Consider the following 22,584-nt stretch of genomic DNA (forward strand, 5'->3'; position numbering starts at 1 on the left):
TGCAGAATTGCTTGATGTGCCACAGAGAATTTTAACTGTGACTCAAAAAGAGCAATCCGAGAAGGAGGCTTGCATTTCAAGTGATCAGAATGATCCCATTGCTCAGGTAACTGAAAATATTGGCTTCATAATGGAACATCTAACTGATGTGTTTATTGCTGGTAAAAAGAAAGGAATCATGTTAGAGGACATCAGTGATCCTAAATTTGATGATGTGATAGACAAGTTGGGGCTTACAAACCCTTGCCAAATTGCTTATTTGTACTTGATTTTTGATGTCTCTAAAGAACTTTTGGTGGATTTATATCAGTGAGTAAAAAATTTCTGTAACATTTCTTAACTTAGAAAAGAAAGGTTTGGATCAATAAAATATTACTTTTACTTTCATATCTTATCGCAAAATGATTTTAGTGCAAAATGCTACAAATTTCATCTAGGAAATAAAATGTTTCTCTGAATTGAGATCTTACCTAGTAGAAATACTGTAAACTTGTATATTACTTGTCTTGAAGAACTACTAAGGAACAATTGGATGTGAAAATATTTCAGTTGAAAAGAATAGGGTTGACAGCAAAATTGCCCCATTCTTGCAACTAACTTTATGGACATGGCTACTGAAGATCTTTACATCAAAAGAACTGATCTTTGCACCATAAGAGCAGAGTTAGAATTATTAATAAAATATTTATAAAACAACCACTATTCATAGCTTTCCTTATGCTCTGCAGCTTTTCTTATTCTTAATATTTAAAGATGTAAAGTTAGGAAGACAAAAAGTACAGGGCCAGAAAAAATTAAAAAGAAAAAAAAAGAAATTATTTTTGAAAAGGAACTTTTATTAATTATTGCATAAATCGTAATTTTTTACTTAACAAAAACTTTGAGGACAAATGGATAACGAAAACACAAAAATTGGGTCTCTAGTATTAAAAAAAATTTATGTGTTCTACTGCATTATTTAAGTTTGAGATATTTAACTTTTTGATCACACTGGTCCAAATTTGTTGTTGTTAAATGAAAAAACAAAACAATAACGATAAAAATACAAAAAAAGAAAAAACATAGTTATCCTTGATTCATACATGTTTTCAAAGCTTATCCTGTAAGATAAATTTGGTAGAAAGCAGACATACTGAAATATTAAGAAAACTTTTCACACTTGGAAACGATCACAAATGCAATACACCCTTACATTCATAGTAACATATTAAAAATGTTTTTTTTATAGATTTGAACTGTGTCATTTAGTTAAAATTATTTATTGACAATTATTTAATATCTCTTTAGAGAGACACAAGAAGTGCCTCAACCATGGCTGAAGCCAAAAAGGTTAACTCCACAGCCAACTCTCCCATGCGATAAAAATAAAATATTGCCGGTGCTTCAGAAAGAAGTGGAAAAAGCTTTAGGGCTCATACCAAAACATGAAACAAATGCATGGGAAAATAAGAGACCTCCATGGTCCATTATGAAACTAGGCTGCATGGAGAGAGATCTTGTGGATTATATTTTGATAGATGAGATCAAACAGGAAGAGCCAGATTGGATCAATTATGATCAAGAGGAAGTAATGGTTAAATCACAAATAGCCGATTCCATATTGGATTTGTTGATAGATGATACCATTGCAACTCTGAAAAAACTAGAGGAAAATATGAATGGTCAAACGTCTAGCTTTCCTTGATCAGAGAGTGTGTCGTGGCAAATTATGTTTCAATGTTTAACTGGACTTGATAAATGGATTGGAACTGGACTATAAATATTATGATCAAGATTAAGTAGCGGACAAGTTCTTAACGACCGATTTCTTACTTGATCTTTTGACTTGAACTTACTTGATCACGAATCGGTAAATATTGCATTTTCTTTGATTCGAATGGTGTGTTGTGTTAAATTATGTCATACATATTTGGTTTAAACCTCTTATGCCTGGATGGCGTTATTAAATCAGAAAATAAATATATTTAATGATGGAATTTCATTTTATCCGTATATAGTTGAAAAGTAACTGCTAGTTTATTAGTTGGAATAGTCAACAGCTATTTTATTTTATTTTATAACCGACGTTAAAAAGCCGACCCAATTTAGGCTTTAAGACTACAAATATTCCACTGTGAACCCTTGTTTCTTGAACCGAATCTAGAAATGAAGTTAACTCCAGGATTAAATATTACGAGAAATTTGCCTTAGTGGATGGGACTTACTTTTAGATGGGACTTACCCGCATTTGCGTTGCATTGTGAGGAAAACCATGGAAACCTCCCACAGTTAGTCTGACGGCAAGGGGACTCTAAACCTATGATCCGTCTACCACTGAGGATATTTAACGCCAACTTTATTGTCCGTGCGATCTGGGTGCGGAATTTAAATCAACTAGCCATCGCTGGGAGTTAAACCCTTTTTACTTCATTGGGAGGCAAGAAGAGCTCTATCCCCTATGCCACCACGGATCTGTCAACAACCACTAACAATAACAGAATATAAATAAAATTGCACATGGATCTAGAATATGAATAATTTTGAAATTCATGGCATTGACTCATGTTTCAGCCTTTTGAGAAAATTCAAGTTCTATTAAAGTTTATTTAATATGCAATTAATTATTGTCTTCAAAATTAATGAAAGGAGCATACTCAAAAACAAATTTTAATTATTTAAAACTATCAGTTTTATTTTTAATTCTTAACCATACCATACTTAGTCAATTCATATTTAATTCTTAGTAACGAGTAACTGTATTCAGACCACTTGATTTAGCATTCAAGAGTGCAAAACAAATTGTTAGGCAAGGACTTATCAACTTTTAATTATAGAGTTTAATGAAAAATTTATGAAAGAAAAAATATTCTTAAAAATGCTCTCCTCTTTAACTGATGTAAAACTGGTCAGAGAGACATGTAATATAAATAAAGAACTCTTTGTTGTTGCTTAGTAACGTTTAAATAAATTGATAAATCACCTTTGTTTTCATCAAATAATGCATTGAGAAAAACTGATAATCTTTCTTTATTATCTCATTTAGAATATAAAGATTCCATAGCTGCAGAAAATCTTTGAGTGTCTAAAAACAAAGAAAAAGAAAGTAAAATTCAGAATCTCAAAAAAAAAGAGAAAAAAAAAGAGACATTCATGTAATTTGAAGACAAAGGCTTCAAAGCTGCAAAAGATTATTTCAATTTACAGAAAAAAAATTCACATTAACCATACTATTGTAAAAAAAAATCAATATATAAATTAAAAAAAAAAAAAATTTCTGACTTTGTTTCTATTCCCTCTATTAAGTTTTCGATCGAGCAGTTAATTTGGTACTTTTCCATTTCGCTCATCCAGGCGTAAAAATTGTCAATGCAAAATAACAAATAGCAAGTAATTTCAGCTGCTTTTATAATTATTATTTTAAGTGACAACCACATTTTAATAAGCTTTCCCTATCGTGATCTACTGTAGACTAATCGCCAAATCTTGGAAAGTCCTAGGTGGTAGAGTGCGAAAACATTATAAAATAAGAAAATAAGAAAAGACCAACTTGGAAACCAACATACCAATCCTGGGCAAACTTCTCTACACTTCTTTTTTTTTAAAAAATCTATTTGCATTGACACATCACAATGCGAAAATTTCGCCGCCATTTTTAATAATTAATATGAAATAAACATAGAACCTGAAATTAGCCAACCCTGGACAAGCTTTTCTACACTTTTTGTAAAAAAATTGCAAATTTAGAATCCATTTGCAGCGACATATTACAATAAGGAAATATCTCCATCATTTTTAATAATTAATATAAAATAAACAAAATACCTGAATATACATTAGCCAGCGAAATGGAAAAGAACCGTTATGTTATTATTCCTTAAGTATTCATAAAAAAAATTGCCAAATGATCAGTTTAAAGCTACAAAAAATGACTCTTTAAGGAAACGACAGTTAATACTTATTATTGTGGTTTTGACCTTATTCAACAACTATTTTTGTTAGTATGGTATTTTGTTAAACAGAAGGAAAAAAGTTCGAAAGGATTACAGTTAATTAAAAATTAAGTTTTTTTACTTACTTTTAAAGGATCGAAAAAAATTTGCTTTACCAATAAAACTCATAAGTTTGTTCTCAAAATCTATAATGACAAATAGCAGCAAATAATTGGTGAACAAATCTTTGCACGAAATTGAATTTCACACGAAATATTTGCGCTTCAAATTTAATAAGTTATTTTGAAAAATCGTCATAAAGGGTAAATTTAAAGGTACGCTTACCGAAGTTTAACTTTCTACACAAGCATTAACTTGCATTAAAAGTTTATAATTGAAGCTTTCACTTTAATTCACAATTTCTGTTTTTTCAAAATAGAATTTTTTGAAATATATTTTTAATTAAGACTTATTTATTTAAAGAGGAGTATTTTTACGCAAAACTGAAAGCAAATTTTACGTTTTGTTGGATAAATGCTAATCTAATTGTGTAATCTATCCAACATTAGTAAGTACCTGCCAGATTATGTATTTTAAACATTTAAATAGCGTTTGGAAGCTAAACATTCAAGTTTTAGTCTTCACTCTTTTCGAAAACAACATGAAAATCAGTTTTAAACGAAAATAAATTAAATAAATTATTTAAGTCCAAGTAGTTTCCTTTTCCAAGTAGTAACTTTTTTTCCAAATACCTTAGTTTCCAACTACTTTCTTCCAATCCTTTATTTTTGTTAAGAAAAATAGGCCGCTGTGGTCACTGTAAGAAATATACTTATGGTAAAATAAAAAATTTATGAAGTTCCGTTGTTCCAAAAAAAAAGTCAACAAAAATCTGCTTTTACAAATTAGTGACTCTATAAAGGAATAAAAATAATAACTGAAACTAAATGCTGATAGACTGATTCTTCAAATCCAATTTTATATTATTTTTTTTATTTTTATCGATTTATTTTGATTATTTATTTATTTTGATTATTTATTTATTTTGATTATTTATTTATTTATTTATTATTTGTTTATTCATTATTTATTTATTTATTTATTATTTATTGTTTTCCTTTAATTTTTAATGGGTAGTGTTTTCATGATATACAAATAATAAATTGAATTAATAACATTCCTTTTGTATATCCGTAACCTAAACTATACAAGGAAATTTAAGTAAAAGGAAAAAAAAAACTTTTTAAAAGCAATTAACTCTTTCCAGCATAATGTTGCCAATCTGGCAACACGTATTCCAAACTGCTAAAAATATAGAACTGATTGCTTATATAGTTTCGCCGTTAGCGGCTACTAAGTTAGTCTACCGACCACTGGCTACTAACAGAAATTTTTAATTTTCAAGTCTATTAACAGTAATACATCTTAGGCATCACTTTGTGATATTTTCAAAAAGTTTACATATTAAAAATTCTACTGACAGGTTAAAAGTTATGTCGGTGATCCATTTTTTTCCGATTGCACATACAGTATTTTAAATTGATCAGTTAAGAAAAAGCAGTTTTTTTTTTTTCGTTTTATCGAAGACAAGTTCCATTTCAGATATGATTGTCATGGTGATTGTAAATAAAAAAATTAACTCTCTGAATTTTGCCTCAGATATTATTGATGATTAACTCCAAATAAATCTATCATTAAGGCAGCGGGAAAAAAAATTGTCATTAACATTTTTGGTTATTTTTAATTTTATTTAATTTTGCTTTTTTGAAAAGTCAATAATGACGTTCACGTCATATCACTGGCATAAGAAAAATTTAATCATGAATCGAAGAAAGAATTAACCGTTTTTAAAACCAATAATAAGATAGCGTTATTATATTATTAAAATTAGTTTTATAAAAGCACGATATGTTTGAAATTACTAATTAAATTTATTTTTAAAAAGTACAATTTGAATAATTTGGTAGGGTTAAATCTTACAACTCTTTTATCAAAATGAACTTATAAATCTATTAAATGTATCATTTCATTGTTTTTTACAAATGGACAAATCGAATATATAAGTGCACGCATACAAATCAATATTATTTCTCAATTTACAAATAAAACTTTATGTCAGCTCATTCAGTCACAGAACTCGTTGAAAAAGAGTAATCAAAGACATAACAACAATAAACACGCAACCATTGATTAATTGTATTAAAACTCAAAGCTTTTCTGGTACGTATAATTTCAAAGACATAATCTATTAAAAATAAGTTTTACATAAAATATGATTACATTTAAGATTGAAATATGAAATATGATTACGTTTCGCTTATGTTTTAAATATGCTAACGAGTGCTAATGAAAGAGTCGATTATTGAATTCCATTATTTGTTCTGTGGTATGAATGGTAAGAATTATTCTGAATAGTTTGTATGTCTCCAAGCATCGTGAAAAAGCATTCTTCATCGCTCTTATAAAAACCATATTTCATAAATATCTCAAAAATGTTTTAGATGCGTGTAAAACCATTTTTTGCTCTCTTTTTTAGATGTGGTGCTCTGCTTTACTTATGATGATAAATGGTTCAAAATATATCAAGTCATTAATTACGATGTTTGGATCAGGATTGAACTAAAATAAAAAAAAACTTTTTCAACAAATTCCTTTGACAACAATGGATAATCTAAAATGACTTCATTATAAGACTATCTGTTACATTAATTTTCTTTTCCGGGTTGTTTATTTAGAAAATATTGAATATATTATGAAAGACTTAGGGCATTCTGTGTCTGTAATCCTATCTAAACAGTTATAAAACCACGTTCTTTCCGTTGGAACTTCTGGATTCTGATCTCCTAAACACATCTAGATTTGGATTTAATCTTCATTTGTGTAACCATTACAATCTACATACTTGAATCACAGAATTTTATATAACCAGTTATATCTGAGAAATTGTATCTAAGAAATTATATCTAAGAATTTGAAACTGAATAAAACGTATTAAGCTGATGGACGAAATGCAAAGATACACTGGTATTCAGAAAAACTTGCGTATCCATATGGATCAATCCAATCATTTTGGCCAGTTCATTTCGTTGGCGATATACAGATATCTAGGCTTTTTTGAAAATTACACAGAAAACTCGTGGAAAAGGTTTATTTTTTACATTGTTCGAACTTTCCTTGCAATTGGTTATATTGATGCTATGATTTCCGCTTGGAAATATTTAATGAATTATCGTTTTGTGAAGATTGGTATTTGTTACGTAGTGTACTCATTCACAAATCTTCTGTTTGTGATAATTATGAACTTGAAACGAAAGAGGCTAACAAAATTTCTTCTTTCCCAAAGTAAAATAATGCCACCGAAAAATTTAAAGTTTCTCATGGCAGCATATTTTGTATTTTTGTCACCAATTTTGGTGTCGGTTACTGAATTTTTCCTGAAAGATGCCAATGAATTTAATGAGTATGATATATACGGTTACACTGTAACAAATTATTCTTTAATACTAACTATTAAGGCAGTAAGAAAGGTTTTTGAAGGACTTGCGTTTTCTGTGTGTCATTTAACGGCATTGCTTTACTATATGCTTTGTGGTGCCATCTGTTGCCGTATAAACAACTTACAAAAAACTATATTGAACGTTTCTGCCGAGAACTTTAAGAGACCGATTCAAATTACTGTTATTGAACAACAAAAGGACATTTTCACGTTTCTGAAGCAAATGGAAGACACATTTTCGGTTTCAATCTTTTTAGCAATTTCTTCGTATTTTTGGCTGTGTTTCTTCTGTACAGGATTTTTGACTGTAATTGATATGTCACTTAAGGAAACATTTTTTAAATTTCAGTACATCTTCATGTTTTTTAGCAATTTTGTTCCTTTGGTTTTGGTTACTTGGCAGGCAGCTCAAGTGTCCATCGAGCTGGACGCTTTAAAAGAAGATATCTCAGAAAAAATGGATGCCAGATATTTGAGGGGACTCAAATCAGAAACAGAAATAGATCGATCCTTGTTTGAAAAGCCCAGTGTCGTGCTGTCTGGCCTGGGGATTATTCACTTCAGTAGAAGTTTAATACTCGGCATTCTTGGCACACTTATTACTTATGCCTTACTCATGATCAATGTCTGAATATATTGGATGTTGTAAATAATAATGAGACTAATGTAAAATTTGTGTTAAAAAACTGCAATTATTGTACATTAAATTTAAGTGAGAAAAAGTCATTATCGCTATCAAAATCTATTTATTATACTGTAGCGAATGACAAATAATGTGAAACGATTGCCCGGTATACCCTAGATCAAAGCTTTCTTAAGGTCCAGTGCCACTGCCCTGTATGTATTTAACCGGTAATCTGAACACCTATGTGTCTCCTAATCAATATTCAGCAGATATTAAAAAATCGAAAAAATATAATAATATCAACGAATAAATTAATATCAAATCGGATGTAACAAATATTTCGGATATTTACCAAAACGACTATATGATTGTTGACGTAAACCGGAGAAAGTCGGCATTCTCTTGATTTCAGACATGCACCGTGACATAGACACACACTAGATATTTTTCATTTGAAATGTTATACTTCTGATATTGTGAGCAATCTTTGCAGTTCACCCGATCAGAATAGAGATTAAAGGTGCAAAACATTACTTGGCATGATTTTATTGCTCGTGGTTCATTATTGTTTCCACTATCTACTAATTTTCTCCGGTACATATCCCATTCAAGGGACCGTAAGACACGTAATTCCACCATAACGGAATGAAAACAGATTAGTATTGGTACATTATCAATATAATGTTTTATACCAACATTGGTTTATTTAGTACCGATTCAAGAGGGGTTACCTCATTTGAACTTTCCACGAAATGCATTAATCAGTAGCAAATGACTGGAGCCGAAATTTCAAAAACAAATAAGACAAGTCTTAAGAACATGACCATTTCTCTATCTGATCTTTGATATATGTTGAAAATATTTATAAGTAGTGGAGGAAAAAATCTTTTAAATGCATGGAAATATTAAATAACTTTTTTTGTTACCACTGGAAAAACTATTGTCTAAAACTACAGAAAAAAGTTTGTAGAAATTTTAATAAAACTCTACCAATTACTATAATACCAGTTGTACACAATACTGAAATAAATAAAGCGATATCTGTGGATTACGATTTTCTACATGATTCCCTTTAACGAATTTTCCAATTATTTTTTCCCAATTAAATTTGTTTTTTTAGTCCATGGCATAGATTTTTTTCTTTTTAAATTTCAATCAATACATATTACCAATATTAGGATATTTTATGGTTTCCCAAATGAATCTTTTCACAACAAACAAAGCGAACAAACAAACCTTCTCGGCATTAATTTGCCTTTTGGTACTAAGTCATTTTTTTATTTCAACTAAAACACATTACAAACATTTATTTAGCATCATTGTCGTCAATAATAACGTCACGATTCTTTATGGTTCCTTCAGTCTTTTAGTGGTTCTTTTAGTAATTTTTAGTATGTACCTTAATTCTATTCATTTTGCTTTTTTGGTACGTCATTTCCACAGAAGCCAGTTGTGGACCATGGAGGGTCATAGAGTTTACGGCTTCAAAATTTCGTGACAAACGATCTGATTGTGACAATTTGGTCAGCGCAGTTCAAAATCCGTCTTCACTTCCAGAACAAACATGTACCTACTGATTAGAAGCTGGGTAAGCTTCAAACCGCCATTGGAGATCGAACACCAGTTCTTCCTAACAACAGTTCAGTGCCTTAACCAACGAATAATTTTTTTTACGTTTCTCTTAAAATTAGTAGAACTTTTTATTTGATTTCGCCTTCAATAAGATGTCTTAAAGAGGTATTTTATTACATGTATTAAAGGTTAGACTAAACATGAGGTATTGCCTAACAAATGATGCGTTGATTTCAAACAAATCTCTCATTTAAGTTAACGAACGATTAACTTTTGTAACTTTAACATTTATTTTTCTGAATAGGAAGAAATTTACAGACTTGTTGTAGATTTACACGTTAGATAAATAGCGTTTCCAGGGGTCTTAGAAAAATTTAGTTTAATTGAAGAACATAACTTTTCAAAATCAATATAAAGACATCGTTTTTATATGATCAAGAATAGTTTAATAAAATCTCAACTCAAATAAAATTACGAGTTAAATGTGTTTTGAAAAAGATAACATTTTGATAATTTACTAAGAGCATTTAAGATTGCTTAGCTATTGTTCGATTAAAAATGAATCCTATAAAAATATCTATTATATTCACATTCTTTTCTATATTTATTCTATTAGGTTTTATCTGCATAAATGTAAAAATAAAATATGTCAGTTGCACGCATACCAATCAATAATACGATCAGTTTTGAAATGTAACTTAACTGCTGCTCATTCACCTAACAATACACAGGGGAAAAGGGTACTCAAAAACTTAATAGCTAGAAACAAGTAAACAAAGGAACAACGTAACATAATTACAACAACATAATTACATTGAATTTTAAAATTTTCTGGTACACGCAACTTCAAAAGCATAATCAATACGAAAAGAAACAATTTCCTTATAATATGATATCATTTTAAGGCTGTTTCGCTTATGTTTTAAAAGTGTCAGTGAGATATTGAAAGATTCGATTTATAAGTCCTATTATTTCTTCGCTTGTATTTACGGTAAAATGTATCCTCATTGGTTTGACTGCCACCAAGATTAATCTTTTATTTCTTATATATGTATATCACCCATCATTTGCTAACTAATCGACAAAAAATAAATAAATAAAAAATAAAAGAAAAAAGAAGAAAAAATTCTTTACTTTAAAGTTTACAACCAGCTTTTATTTCGGCTGTTTTTCCTATGACTGGTATTTAAAAAAATCGGATTCCAAGGGGTAAAAATGCTCAAAAATTGCCGAAAATTCTGAAAGCTTTGGTTTTTAAGTGTCTACCAATCTATAAAATATTTTACAAAAAGGGTAGTATTGGGCAGGCCCGGAGATCAGTTGTTATTATAGGTTCTATGGTGATCGTTGTTTATACACCATTATCTCCGTCTTGTGATTGGGGGGAAATTTAAATGCATGTGTGATTTTAAGGGGCTTCCTGGTCAAGAAATGTCAAAATATCCATTCGTTTTTATCGCATGTTTCGATACCTCATACTTAGCAGCATACGTGAACGAAACAGTCTCCCAAGGAAGCGGACCCTTCCAAGCTTTTCACACAAATATAAGGGATAACATTCAAAACATGGCAAACCTTAGTCTTCATTTATGTTTTGATATTGATTTTCTTAAATTTTCTTTAAGCTCTCAACTAGGTAGAATTTGTAAGTTGCAGGAAAGTCTTTTGAAAGGTAAAATTGCGAGTAAGTTCAATCACAAATTATAATAATGAAACTTCCTTGAATATTCAGCCTGTTCACACATCGCCTCGTAAGCATAACATAAGCGGAGGAATACACCGGAAGTTTTCTCAATTTCTTCAGGTTTAAGGAAGCGCGTTACTGCTTACATTCAGTATCCATACCAAGTGCTCAAAACTAGAACATGTCCAGAATATCGCAAACGCTCCAAGTTGGAAAACAGGTATCAAAAAGCTCCACTCCCCCACGCTTTACTTAAAAGTGATCGAATGATTGATCATCTTATTCACATGGCGAAATATTCTCAAAAGAGGTGCTTAAAGGGGAGAAAGATATTGTTTCATATCTGCCAACTTTTACACATATGGCTGAAAAATTTATTTCTATATTTAAAGTGGTAGTAAAATGCATGCTTTCTATGTATTCCTTATGCCAACCAGGTGGCCGAGTGGTTAGCGTGTCTGACTGCGGAGCCATTGGCCGCGGGTTCGAATCCTGCTCAGGTCATGGATGAATCTTTCTCTCTCTGTGTTCTATGTCCTTTCTCCTTTGTGTGAATGTGACCCACCCTATAAATGGGTTTGTGGTTGTGTGACGTAGGCGACGCTGCTCCACCGCCGTGACTTCGCCACAGGTGCCCACTGGGTAACGAGAAGAAAGCAGCATTTCTGTGGCCAATGGGACAAACCACAAGTGCCCGCCATTAATATATATATATATATGTTCCTCACATTCATAAACTTAATTTAAAATCTTTTTGACCACCACTATTTTCAAAAAAATTAAACGTAAATACAATACCATACCTGCCAACATTCACTCTTTTCGAGAATGGATTTTCCAAGTGGTAGTAAAACAATTACCGAAAAACTATCTTCCACAAAAATATATTAATATTTTAATCAGGCTGAAATTGCTATCGTAAGGAATAATATGCTTTTATATATTTGTTGTAATTATTTATATGTAATGGTGGTCAAACTGATTTAAAATTATTATTATAATTCAAAAAGTTTTGCGAAATAACATGAATTTCGCTAGCACTTTAAATATGAAAATAAAATCTTCGGTGAAAACTGGAAGAGTTGGCAGCTATGCAAGTGCGTAACAGTCCATTCTTATGTCAAAAGTCCCAGTAAGCTATATGATTCGCAGATGAACGCGGGCGGGTAATCTGGTCTACCACCTATTAAATCAAGTCAGTGTAATAGTCCAGTTTTGTAAAAAAAATTCCTTCTTGTAAATATGTCTTCTACTTTTCTATACGTTCAATTATTTGTTACTTATTACAAAGGCCTGCCAACGTTCGCCAAATCCATTGGCGCTAGTTTTCAGTTTTGGCGCGATTTTCGGATTCACTGATAATATCGGGTTTGGCGAAAATGGTCGAAAGGATAATCCCAAAGTACCGTTTTAATACAAAAATTATCTAGGTACAGTTGTTAAAATACAACTTATTTTCAATTTTTCATTAAAAATGATGCAGTGCCATGCAAAAATGACACATTTTGATTTATAGATATGTTTACAAAACTGTTTTCTTTCTTTTTTCTTTTTTTTTTATCGTGGTTCATGATTAGTTACGCGATTCTTATTTTTCATAATTTAGGTTACCACTTCGCAAATTTCCGCCATGGAACATCAATCCATTCAGTAAAGATGCAGCTTTTTTTCTTTCTAAGTTCTTAACCTTGAATCTAGAAGACAGGAAAACGCCAGTTTAAAAAAAAAAACAAAGTCGCATTCACATTCAAGAGGAATTCTTTTAAGATAAAATAATCACTAAATTTAGCAACAATGAATGTGAATATAATTTGAGGAAAATGTAGGCAAGAATCACGAAAACATCTTGTGGTTAGCCCGAATGTATGATAATTGTAAAATTACAAATGGATAGAGCAAAAGGAGAGATGATTAAAGTTAATGAAGTTGGCCAGTTTTATTAAATTGGTTCGTTAAAAAAAATAGGAATACATTTAAAATTAAAAACAAACACTTGAAAATGATTGATATAAAATTTATCAAAAAACAAACAAAAAATTCATTGTAAAACAGGAAGAAAAAAAACAATAAAAGTTTAGGTACTCAAGTAATATTTCTTAATTAAATTTGAAATATTTATTCCAAAAACTCAACTGCACACAAAATATACTTTGGAATAAGAGGAAGAAAAATGGATGGTAGCAGAATTTGGTAATGGAAATTTTTCTTAGAATTTCTGTATTGTTAAGTAAATAATGATATGGAAATAATGGGCGGAATAATAAAACTATTATACCATGTTTTATTATTTCATACATCACACAACAATAAAGGAAATTAAGTAAAATTATATTGCCGAATTATTCTACTACCAGCCAAATATTCCAAAAGTAAAATATAATGCAAGAAAACAGAAAATACAAAATCTAAAATTATATAGCATTAAAATCAATGCAAACTAATTTTATGGCGACAATAATGTTATGGCGACAATGTTAATGCATCATTAATAGCAAGACATTCCAATTCTGTGACAGCATAATTTTTCTCAGAGTTCCTTAAAGATCGAGAATGTAATGCTATTGGATGTAAGACACCTGAAACATCTGGCTGTTTCAAAATTGCTCCAACACCACTTTTACTTGTGTCAACAAAAAATGACTTTGTAATTTAGGATTAAATATTTTCAAAACAAATTTACGAATTAAAGCATTCTTTAAAATTTCGAATGCTTCTTGACATTTGGGAGTCCAACACCAGGTTGCATTTTTCTCTAAGAGTTTATTTAAAGGTGCTTTTATTTTATCATAATTATTTATAAATATATCATACATATTTATTGAACCCTATTTTACATTAGTTGAAGGTTTAAAATTTTTAATTTGCTTCGTTATCAGGAGTTACTATACCATTACATATTTCATGATCCAAAAATTGAATTTTAATTTTAAATTTTCAAATTAAAATTAAAATTAATTTTAAAAGCTTTTAATTTTAAATTTTCAAATCTCCATCTTTCAAAAAATTCTTTAAGAAGATTTAAATGTTCTTCAAAACTATTAGGATAAATAATGATATAATCAAAATAATTAGCTGGAAATGAAACGTTATGTTTAGTGAGTATTCTGCGTATTGTTCTTTCAAAAATACATGGGGAGTTCTTCCACCCGAATTTCAATCTTAACCATTCGTACAACTCACTGTTGGCGACAAAAGCAAGTTTTTCAGTGTCATCAGGGTTGTTTAAATCATCGGGGAAATCATGTTTAATACTTCAATTTTAATTGGCATTCGAGTATATTCTTAAAACCTTACAAATTAAAAGAAATTGAAAAACAGAACTTTTTTTTAAAAAAGTTTATTTTTTCGAATTGTTAATTTGTTTACATAAAAATACGAAATATTTATCAATATTCAAGTAATGGTATGAGTTTAAGCAACATGCTGTACTCAAGCCAAATATCAAGCTATAACTTAGTATATTTATAAAAAGTCGAGAAATTTTACACACTAGTTGAAAGAATTTGAATTGGGAAAAACAGAAATATAAATAGAAAACATTTGCACCACTTTGTAAAAAAAATATTTTCCAGTGGTACCGAAACTGAAACTCATTTATCCACCACTATATATCAAAACCTCAAAGCATGTTCTCAAATACAACAGTGTTGCATTATTCTCGTGATGACACTTTCGAAGAGTTGGTGTAATTATTCTTATTCTTTTAGTTTTACTGTTTAATTCGCTACCAATTTCTTAAAAATTTTACAGAAAGTGGAGCAGCTGGCATCTCTGCTACCTAAAACTTGGTACCAAATTACTCAGAATAAAATAGATCATAAAAAATATTTTTTTTCGGAAAATCGAAAATTTTGTTAGTGAAAAAACTATCTAGACCTCTTAAAGCGGTAGCAAACTTGAAAATATAGAAGTTTTTAGTTACATCAATGAATAAAAAAATTTCCGTTTTATAGCAAATTTATTAGGATGCAATAAACAACTTAATCATTCTTATTTTCAAGTGGTAGCAAAATTTAAACATCTTACAATCTCGATAAAATTTAGTAACTGATTTGATTCTTCGCAACCTTGTTACAAATATCAATGCTACCACTAAGAAAAACATTCCAGGGAGAGTACAGATTTTGGAAGTTACGATATCCTAAAATGCAATGCGTTTGTGCTTACCTATTCTGAATATTTCAGCAACTGAAAAGAGGTCGGCTACAGAACTTCACATATCAAGAGATTTCGTAGTAAACTCTACAGTGGAGCAGGTTTCCGTAGCTGAATGCCACAGATTTATAAATGAATTGCTCTCTAAAGGAATTGTCTTTTTAAAGGACTGTATTCCTTCTTTCCCAATATGAACATTCATTAGTTCTTGAATTTCCACCGGAGTAAGCATCTCAGATTCTTCTGCAAATCTACACAAGATTTTGTGCAGCTTAGTGTTGCTACCACTTGCCATTGCTCTTTTAATACTTGAATATACTTTATAGAAATCAATTTTCTCTTCTGGTAAGAAAGTGGGTCTACTTTTCAAAAAACGTTGGAGATTTTCAGTAATCCTCAAAGCTTCAACTGTGGAATCATCTTCAAAATTAGTTTGCTTTGCTGTATTGATGTATTTTTCTCCAGTAAACTTTCTGACGAACACGTTAAACAAAAGCAGAGTCCCAATTGCATCAATATCCTGAAAAGACTTAAAACTTGAAATTCTGTTGATTGTTCTCTCTTGTTTATGATCTGCTAGACGAACTAGCTTCTGGTCTTCTTTTGTAATGGAATCAAAAGACCTTGTTTTAAAATTCATAGATTCATTTTTATTTAAAGTGCTTATCGTTAAACTTCGAAGGAAACGATTCCTTCTTGATTTGAGATAATCAATTATTAACTTAGATGACAAATTAACAGCCAAGTCGTAGGGAGTTTGATTTTTAAGATTTCTTGCATTCAAATTAGCTCCTCTTTCAACGAGATACTTGACAATATTATATAATTCATAGTGAACTGCCAAGTGTAGAGGTGTACTACGAAATACATCACTTGTAGGCTCGTTCACTGAAATACCCAATTCTTCTATAAAATATTTCACAGCACTCAGATCATTCAAGAATATAGCTTGATGTAAAGGTAGTTGGCCGCTTTCGTCTCTCAAATTTATATCAACTCCATTCATAGCTAACAACTTAATAATTTCTACTCTAGTTTCACTATCCACTTTTGCTTGAATAGCTCGATTTAAAAATCCTGCGTTGCATATGCCTTTAGCACTCGCATCCTTTTCTATTAGATATTTCACTATATTCAAATGTCCGGCATAAACAGCAGAGCAAAGTGGTGGGTCAGATGCAGATGACCCCTTCTCAATGTCAGCCTTTTTTTCTTGAATGAAATACTTAACTATGTCTATATGACCATGAAAAGCTGCTTCACTTAGTAACACGCAATCTTTTGGGTTTATTTTATCAAAAAAATACTTCATCATGTCTAGTTGATCGAACTGATTTGCATCGCAAAAAACCCATGGGCATGACTTGGGGCAACGCGGTGGGATATGCTTTTTAACAATTTTGTTGTAGTCATATTTTTTTTTCTCAAAACCATATTTTACTACATCAATATGTCCGTTTTGAATGGCATAATACATGAAATCATTACTCCGTGAGTCAAAATCATAAATGCCTCCTCCATTACTGATTAGATAATCAATCATGTCCAAATTTCCTCCTTTTGCAAACATATGTATGGGTGTTTCGCCGTTGCTATTTTTGACATCCGCAGATGCGCCTTTGACTTTTAAAAATTTCACAACTGCTGAATGCATATTTTGAGATGCCATATGAAGAGGAGTCTCCCCAAGATTATTTTTCAGTTCTAGTAGACTGTGGTCACGTCTTAGGAAGAGATCAACTACAGAAATGGCTCCATTTAAAGCTGCCTTATGAATAGGCGTGTTACCCATTTCATCTTCCGCTCGTATATCAGCCCTTTTATCGAGGAGCACCAGAACGTTTTCTAGTCTTCCACGATATGCAGCTTCATGCAATGGCGTTGAACTTTTAAAGGTTCTTGCATCTATTTTAGCTTTATTCTGTATGAGAATACTAAGTATATCCGGTTTTTCTCTCATTGCGGCTAGGTGAAGGGGTGAGTAACCTTCCTGTGTTTGCTGATCTATGAGAGCGCCACGTTTAATTATTGCTAAAAGAACATCTTTTCTCCCGAAAGTTACTGCAAAATGCAAAGCTGTAAGCCAACCATTAGCTGCTGTTCGCACTTTAAGTCTCTCATCTTCTAATAGACGTTTACTTACATTATCTTTTCTGAAAAATATTGCATAGTGAATTGGAGCCCATTTGTTATCATTAGTTCCTTCGTTTATTTTTATCCCTTCTGCACCCAGAAGATAGTTCACCATCTCTAAATGCCCCATCATTGCTGCATGGTGTAAAGGAGTCATATTATTGTCATCACCAGCATTGATATTAACTTCTTTACTGTTAATTAAACTCTGTGCTACCTTCATATCGTTGTTTATCACTGCCAAATGAAAAGGCGTCAACTTTGTTTTGGACTGTGCATTAATTGAAGCCCTTCCAGTATTTACTATCATATTAACTACCTGTTCACCGCCCATAACGGCATTATGCAGAGGAGTGAATCCTGACATATCTTTGGCATTCAAGTCAACCGTGCTTGTTAACAGATTTCCCAATGTTTTTATGAAACCATTCCGGGCTGCCAAATGCAGAGGAGTAAAAAGTTGAGGATAGGATTGTACGCCAATGGTAGACCGATGTCTTATCAGCAGATTCGTAAACTCCTCCTGTCCAGCTTCTACAGCAACATGCATAGGAGTAAAACCAGCTTTGTCTCGTGCATTTTTCTCTGAATAAGGTTTTCCCAAGAGCAAACTTGATGCGATTTCAGTATTGCCCCATTTTGCAGCTGCATGAAGAGCTCGCCTGCCATTTTCAAACATCGCGTTTGCATCAGCTCCTTCTCGTAACAAAATTGTTGCAGCTCTCATACCTGATTCTTTATCAGGACTATCAACAGCATCGTAGAAATCTCTATTAATATCAGTGAATTCAGTCTCATAGCTTTTAAGTGTCCCAATTAGTTTCGGTGTTTCGCCTAAGAATTTTCTAAACACGAGTCTATCGCGCCGTAACTTATCGATTGGTATTTTAAGAGTTGGGCAAGCTCTTTCCTGTACGAAAACTGGATGGGACCATTCTCCAATCCTTGCATATTTATCACCACTTTTGTACTGAACCGCATAACTAACTCGCTTACCTTCTACCCAATCGCCGATCGGAGTTTTAATATTCCTTTTAAACGAGAATTGCACAAAGTTTTGTGGTTCTTCTTCTATTGCGGGTAAGGTCATATTTTGAACTTTTAATTTAATGCTTTCAAATAATCGGATGGAGTCTGTCAAGCGTCTAGCTTTCGTAGCCCAAACAAAATCTAAACTATTCACTTCTTGCAGCAATTCTATTACTCTAAGCAGCAATGGTTCCTCTTTTCCTGCTACGCCTCTTCCGATGAGAGACCTTCTGAAATCTTTGAAGGTGTTTATCATACCATTTAAGAATCTATTATAGTTATCAACGTCACTCATACGGAAAAAGTAGTTGACCAAATAAGCATATTGTTCAATTAAAAAGAACATAACATTAACATACGTATGCGAGCCATATATTAATGCATCAATAGCTTTGAATGCAGCCTTGTCATGAGATGTTTTCGGAATAGCGTATCGCAGCTTTATGATATTTAGCAAGAAGGAAAGCAATCCTTCTGGGGTTCTATAGTCTGATAAATATTTTAAAAAGTTATTTTCTCCATTTGCTAACCTATTGACATAATCATTGTTATTTAAGCCTTTTATTTTCTCGGATTCAGTGAAGAAATATTGAACGAAATTATTAATTTTCGATGTTATCGGATCTACTTGGGTGATCTCGATCGTTTCTATGACCTCATCGAATCGCGCATGCATTTCGAGTCTGGTTTGTTCAACGGAAATCAATGTTTTATTTACCAATGTCATAATCTCCCTCAGAGCTGCTGTTTGTTCATCCAACTTCCTGTCAATTTCGTTGAATCTTCTATTCATAATCTCTTTTATTTCGTCGAATGGGAGATCGCCGCAGTCCACTGCTGTTTGAACTATGTCTAATCCCCCGGAAAATAAATGAGACACCACTGAAATACCTGCAGTAAAGTCGCCCAAGAACTCGCCAATAATAGGAATAGAATTTAAATCATTCACAATATCATTAGCCGTTGAAGAAACTTTCGACCCTAATTCCATTGCTTTGCATGGCTCAGCCTTTGACGTTTCACGTTTTATCCTGCTTGAGACACTTAATTCATCCATTTTATATCTTGATGACGTTGCGGAGTCCATTTTGCGAGATTTTATATTTTAGAAAACGTCCGTAAACTTCAATTTTGTATCGTAGTTGAAGAGTTACGTGGAAAAAATGATTTAATTTCCTTATTTATATAACTTCGAAATCAATTATTACTTCCCCTTTGCTGCACCTGCAGGAACTGATACTCTCATTAATTGAAAAGAACTTTATTTGTTCTGTCAGGGATATTCAGCTTATATGACATATGTTGATGGAAAAACTATTAACTTTGCACAATGTTCCGAGACAAGTGTTTGGGTTGAGAAATAATTTTGAAATGGAGGTACAATAAGATATGATATCTACGCGTGCAGCTGTAACTTTGTGCTGAATATTTTAGTTCCGAAAGAATTTTGCGAATAATAATGTTATTAAGTAGAACATTTAATATTTTGCTTCGATAAATATATCTTATATTCAACCATTACACTGCAGAACAATTTCCTGCAGCAGACGTTTTTTTTAACTTATTTTAGATATCGTTGCTTTGCAAGGTTGAATCGGGCAACTAAAAAAAGGAAAAAAGTAGTGATTTATTAAATTTAAAAGATTATTACAAGAGATTAAAATTAGCAACTTTTTCTAGCATATTTTTGTTTTCAGTTTACTTTAAAAGGTATTTAAGGAAGTTTTTACTATGAATACTTTGAAATATAAGTCTTTGTGGTATTTCTGTTTGAATAATTAAATGAATAAATAATGAATAATTAATGAATTAAAAAGAATTAAGTTTCCACCACTTTTTACATTTTTATTCACTTGTGATATCCCTGACTTCAATACTGCAAGCGGTATTTAAAGTGTTACCACAATGTCACAAAAACAAAATGTCTTATTCACTGCATGATTTTCTCGATGCATGGTAGGCCGCTGCGTGGCCTAGGTACCCAGTTTGTCATAAATAAAGAAAAAAAGCAACCGTTTTTTTTTTATACAAGCAACAGCTTACCTGACAACTTGAACAGTCATTGAAAAAGATTTTTCGAAGTTGAAGTAAAACAACAATTAAGTTAGAAAGAATTTTCTCAAAACAAAACTATTGAGACATGTGTAAGCACATTAAGCAGTAAATAGATCTTATCTGCATTTTTTTTAAATTATTGATTCGTCGTGGTAGCTTAAATTTTTTTTATTCGAAACTAGCCAAAAGGCTAGTATCACTAAGAAAACAATTTCTCAATGACTGTAATAGTTGGCTACCATATAGGGCAGTACTTTTACTTTCGTTACTTGTACCGCCGGTACAAGTAAAAAGTACGTAGTTTATCCTAATTCNCTTCGTTACTTTTTAAATTTAGTACTTTTACTTGCACTTTCGTTACTTTTTCAGGGAAAAAGTACGAGTATTTGTAACGGAAATGTCGAATGAAATCGTTACTTTTTATCAAAACTCGGTAAGCTTTCTTAAGAGAAAAATTAAATTAAAAAAATGCTTATGTTTTTTTTTAATTAATTAGCAAGTTATTTTCATTCATTTTCGAGTTTTATGCATTTATTTAATACATTTTAAATATAAAATGTTGGATTTTGTTATTACGTTTTTCAATTTTCTTTCTAAACTCGCTAATAATGCATTTTTGTCTAAATAAATTTTTTACTATATACATTTTTACCTAGTACATTTTGTACTAAAATTATGTTTATGTCCGACCTTGTCAAACAACGCCCAGTCAAATCTCTAAGAACTTCAGAACTATTTCTGTTATTAAAAAAGCTATAATAATTACTATTTTAACTTTTGAAAACTCGAAGCCGCTGATGCTGAAATTCGTTTACCAATTTTAATTATTCCGTCAGGGAGAAATGTTCGGAAAATTATTTTTTCGCATGATTTCAGCATTAGCCATTGTTACAAATAAAACTGTAGACTGTTCTGTTTCAACTTATACTGCACATTCAATTATTTTTTACTAGCTCAAAGATCACAAAGTTATCTGAAACTCCGTGTTTGCTTTGTTTATGTTTGTGCTTTTAAAACCCGTTTCTATAGAGTAAAACAATTTTAAATCAATGGTACTTTAAATAAATAAAAATAAGAAACTAAAAATTAAAATCAATAGATAAAATTTCTTTTTCGTGCAAATCCATAAAAAGTTTGAAAAAATTATATTTGATTTTAAAATTATATTATACGATTATATTATAAAATTATATAATAATATTGTTCCGAATTTAAAAATAAATGAATGTCCATAACCTTCAAAATTAAAAATAATTAAATAAATAACAACAATTTTGCAGAAACATTAAAGAACATAAGAATATTATTCAATAAAATTTTAGGTTACTTTGAATTTTCGATTTCCTAGAAATGTACTTTTAAATCGTTACTTTTTTTGCTCAGTACTTGTACTTTTTACTCGTTACTTTTCAAAAGTAACGTTGCCATATATGTTGGCTACTAAGCGAAAGATTATAATACAAGTCAACCAACTCACACTTGTTTGGTAAAAGTGATTTAAAAATCAATAATGATGCTTACATAAAAAAAAGTGGTAATTATTATTTTTTTTTTTCAAATGAGATTTCTTTTGTTTCTTACCACTTTAGCTTTAATAAAAAACACTATACGTTAACTTCAGCTAAAACATAAGTATAATATTGATATATTGACATAAGAATTGATATTATTGTAGGAAAACCTATTTCACCTATGAGAAATTAATTTTAGAAATTAACTAAGATTAAAAATTTACCCCTACCCAGGAGCTTTTAAAATTCTCTCAAGTGAATAGAAAGTGTCTCCACTTCTCTGCTGCGTAGGAAGAGGTAGGAAGAAGGCGTTAGTGCATTTCAGTATGTGATGCGATTCATTATTGTCATATGTTTTTTGTTTTGAATGTTATGTAGACAAGTGCATAAGTATATATATATATATATATATATAT

The 22,584-nt window shown here is 30.9% G+C and overlaps 2 protein-coding genes and 1 long non-coding RNA gene across 4 annotated transcripts in view; 1 reads left to right on the plus strand and 2 right to left on the minus strand.

The window, feature by feature from the left end:
- Nucleotides 1–2,990: 2,990 nt before the first annotated feature.
- On the minus strand, nucleotides 2,991–19,767 carry LOC107445259 (alpha-latrotoxin-Lp1a-like). Of its 2 annotated transcripts, none has more exons than XM_043047455.2 (2): nucleotides 15,453–19,767; nucleotides 2,991–3,061 (listed from the first exon to the last, which is right to left on the minus strand). In XM_043047455.2, the coding sequence occupies exon 1, from the start codon at nucleotides 19,687–19,689 to the stop codon at nucleotides 15,499–15,501; it is 4,191 nt and encodes a 1,396-aa protein (XP_042903389.1). In that variant the 5' UTR covers nucleotides 19,690–19,767; the 3' UTR covers nucleotides 2,991–3,061; nucleotides 15,453–15,498. The 2 variants fall into 2 exon arrangements, with proteins under 2 accessions (XP_042903389.1, XP_042903388.1); XM_043047454.2 differs by lacking the exon at nucleotides 2,991–3,061 and adding an exon at nucleotides 12,678–12,979.
- Nucleotides 7,286–8,035, plus strand: LOC139426516 (gustatory receptor for sugar taste 64f-like). The gene has a single exon (XM_071185740.1). It carries the CDS (start codon nucleotides 7,286–7,288, stop codon nucleotides 8,033–8,035), a length of 750 nt encoding a protein of 249 aa, XP_071041841.1.
- The window catches only part of LOC139426352 (uncharacterized), a 329,054-nt gene continuing 319,666 nt past the window's right edge, over nucleotides 13,197–22,584 (minus strand). The window contains exon 2 of the long non-coding RNA XR_011637606.1: nucleotides 13,197–13,821. This is a non-coding gene — a long non-coding RNA (uncharacterized lncRNA). The remainder of the gene's footprint in view (nucleotides 13,822–22,584) is intronic.

Source organism: Parasteatoda tepidariorum, chromosome 9 (genome assembly GCF_043381705.1).
Source record: "Parasteatoda tepidariorum isolate YZ-2023 chromosome 9, CAS_Ptep_4.0, whole genome shotgun sequence".
NCBI classification, from domain to species: Eukaryota; Metazoa; Arthropoda; class Arachnida; order Araneae; family Theridiidae; genus Parasteatoda; species Parasteatoda tepidariorum.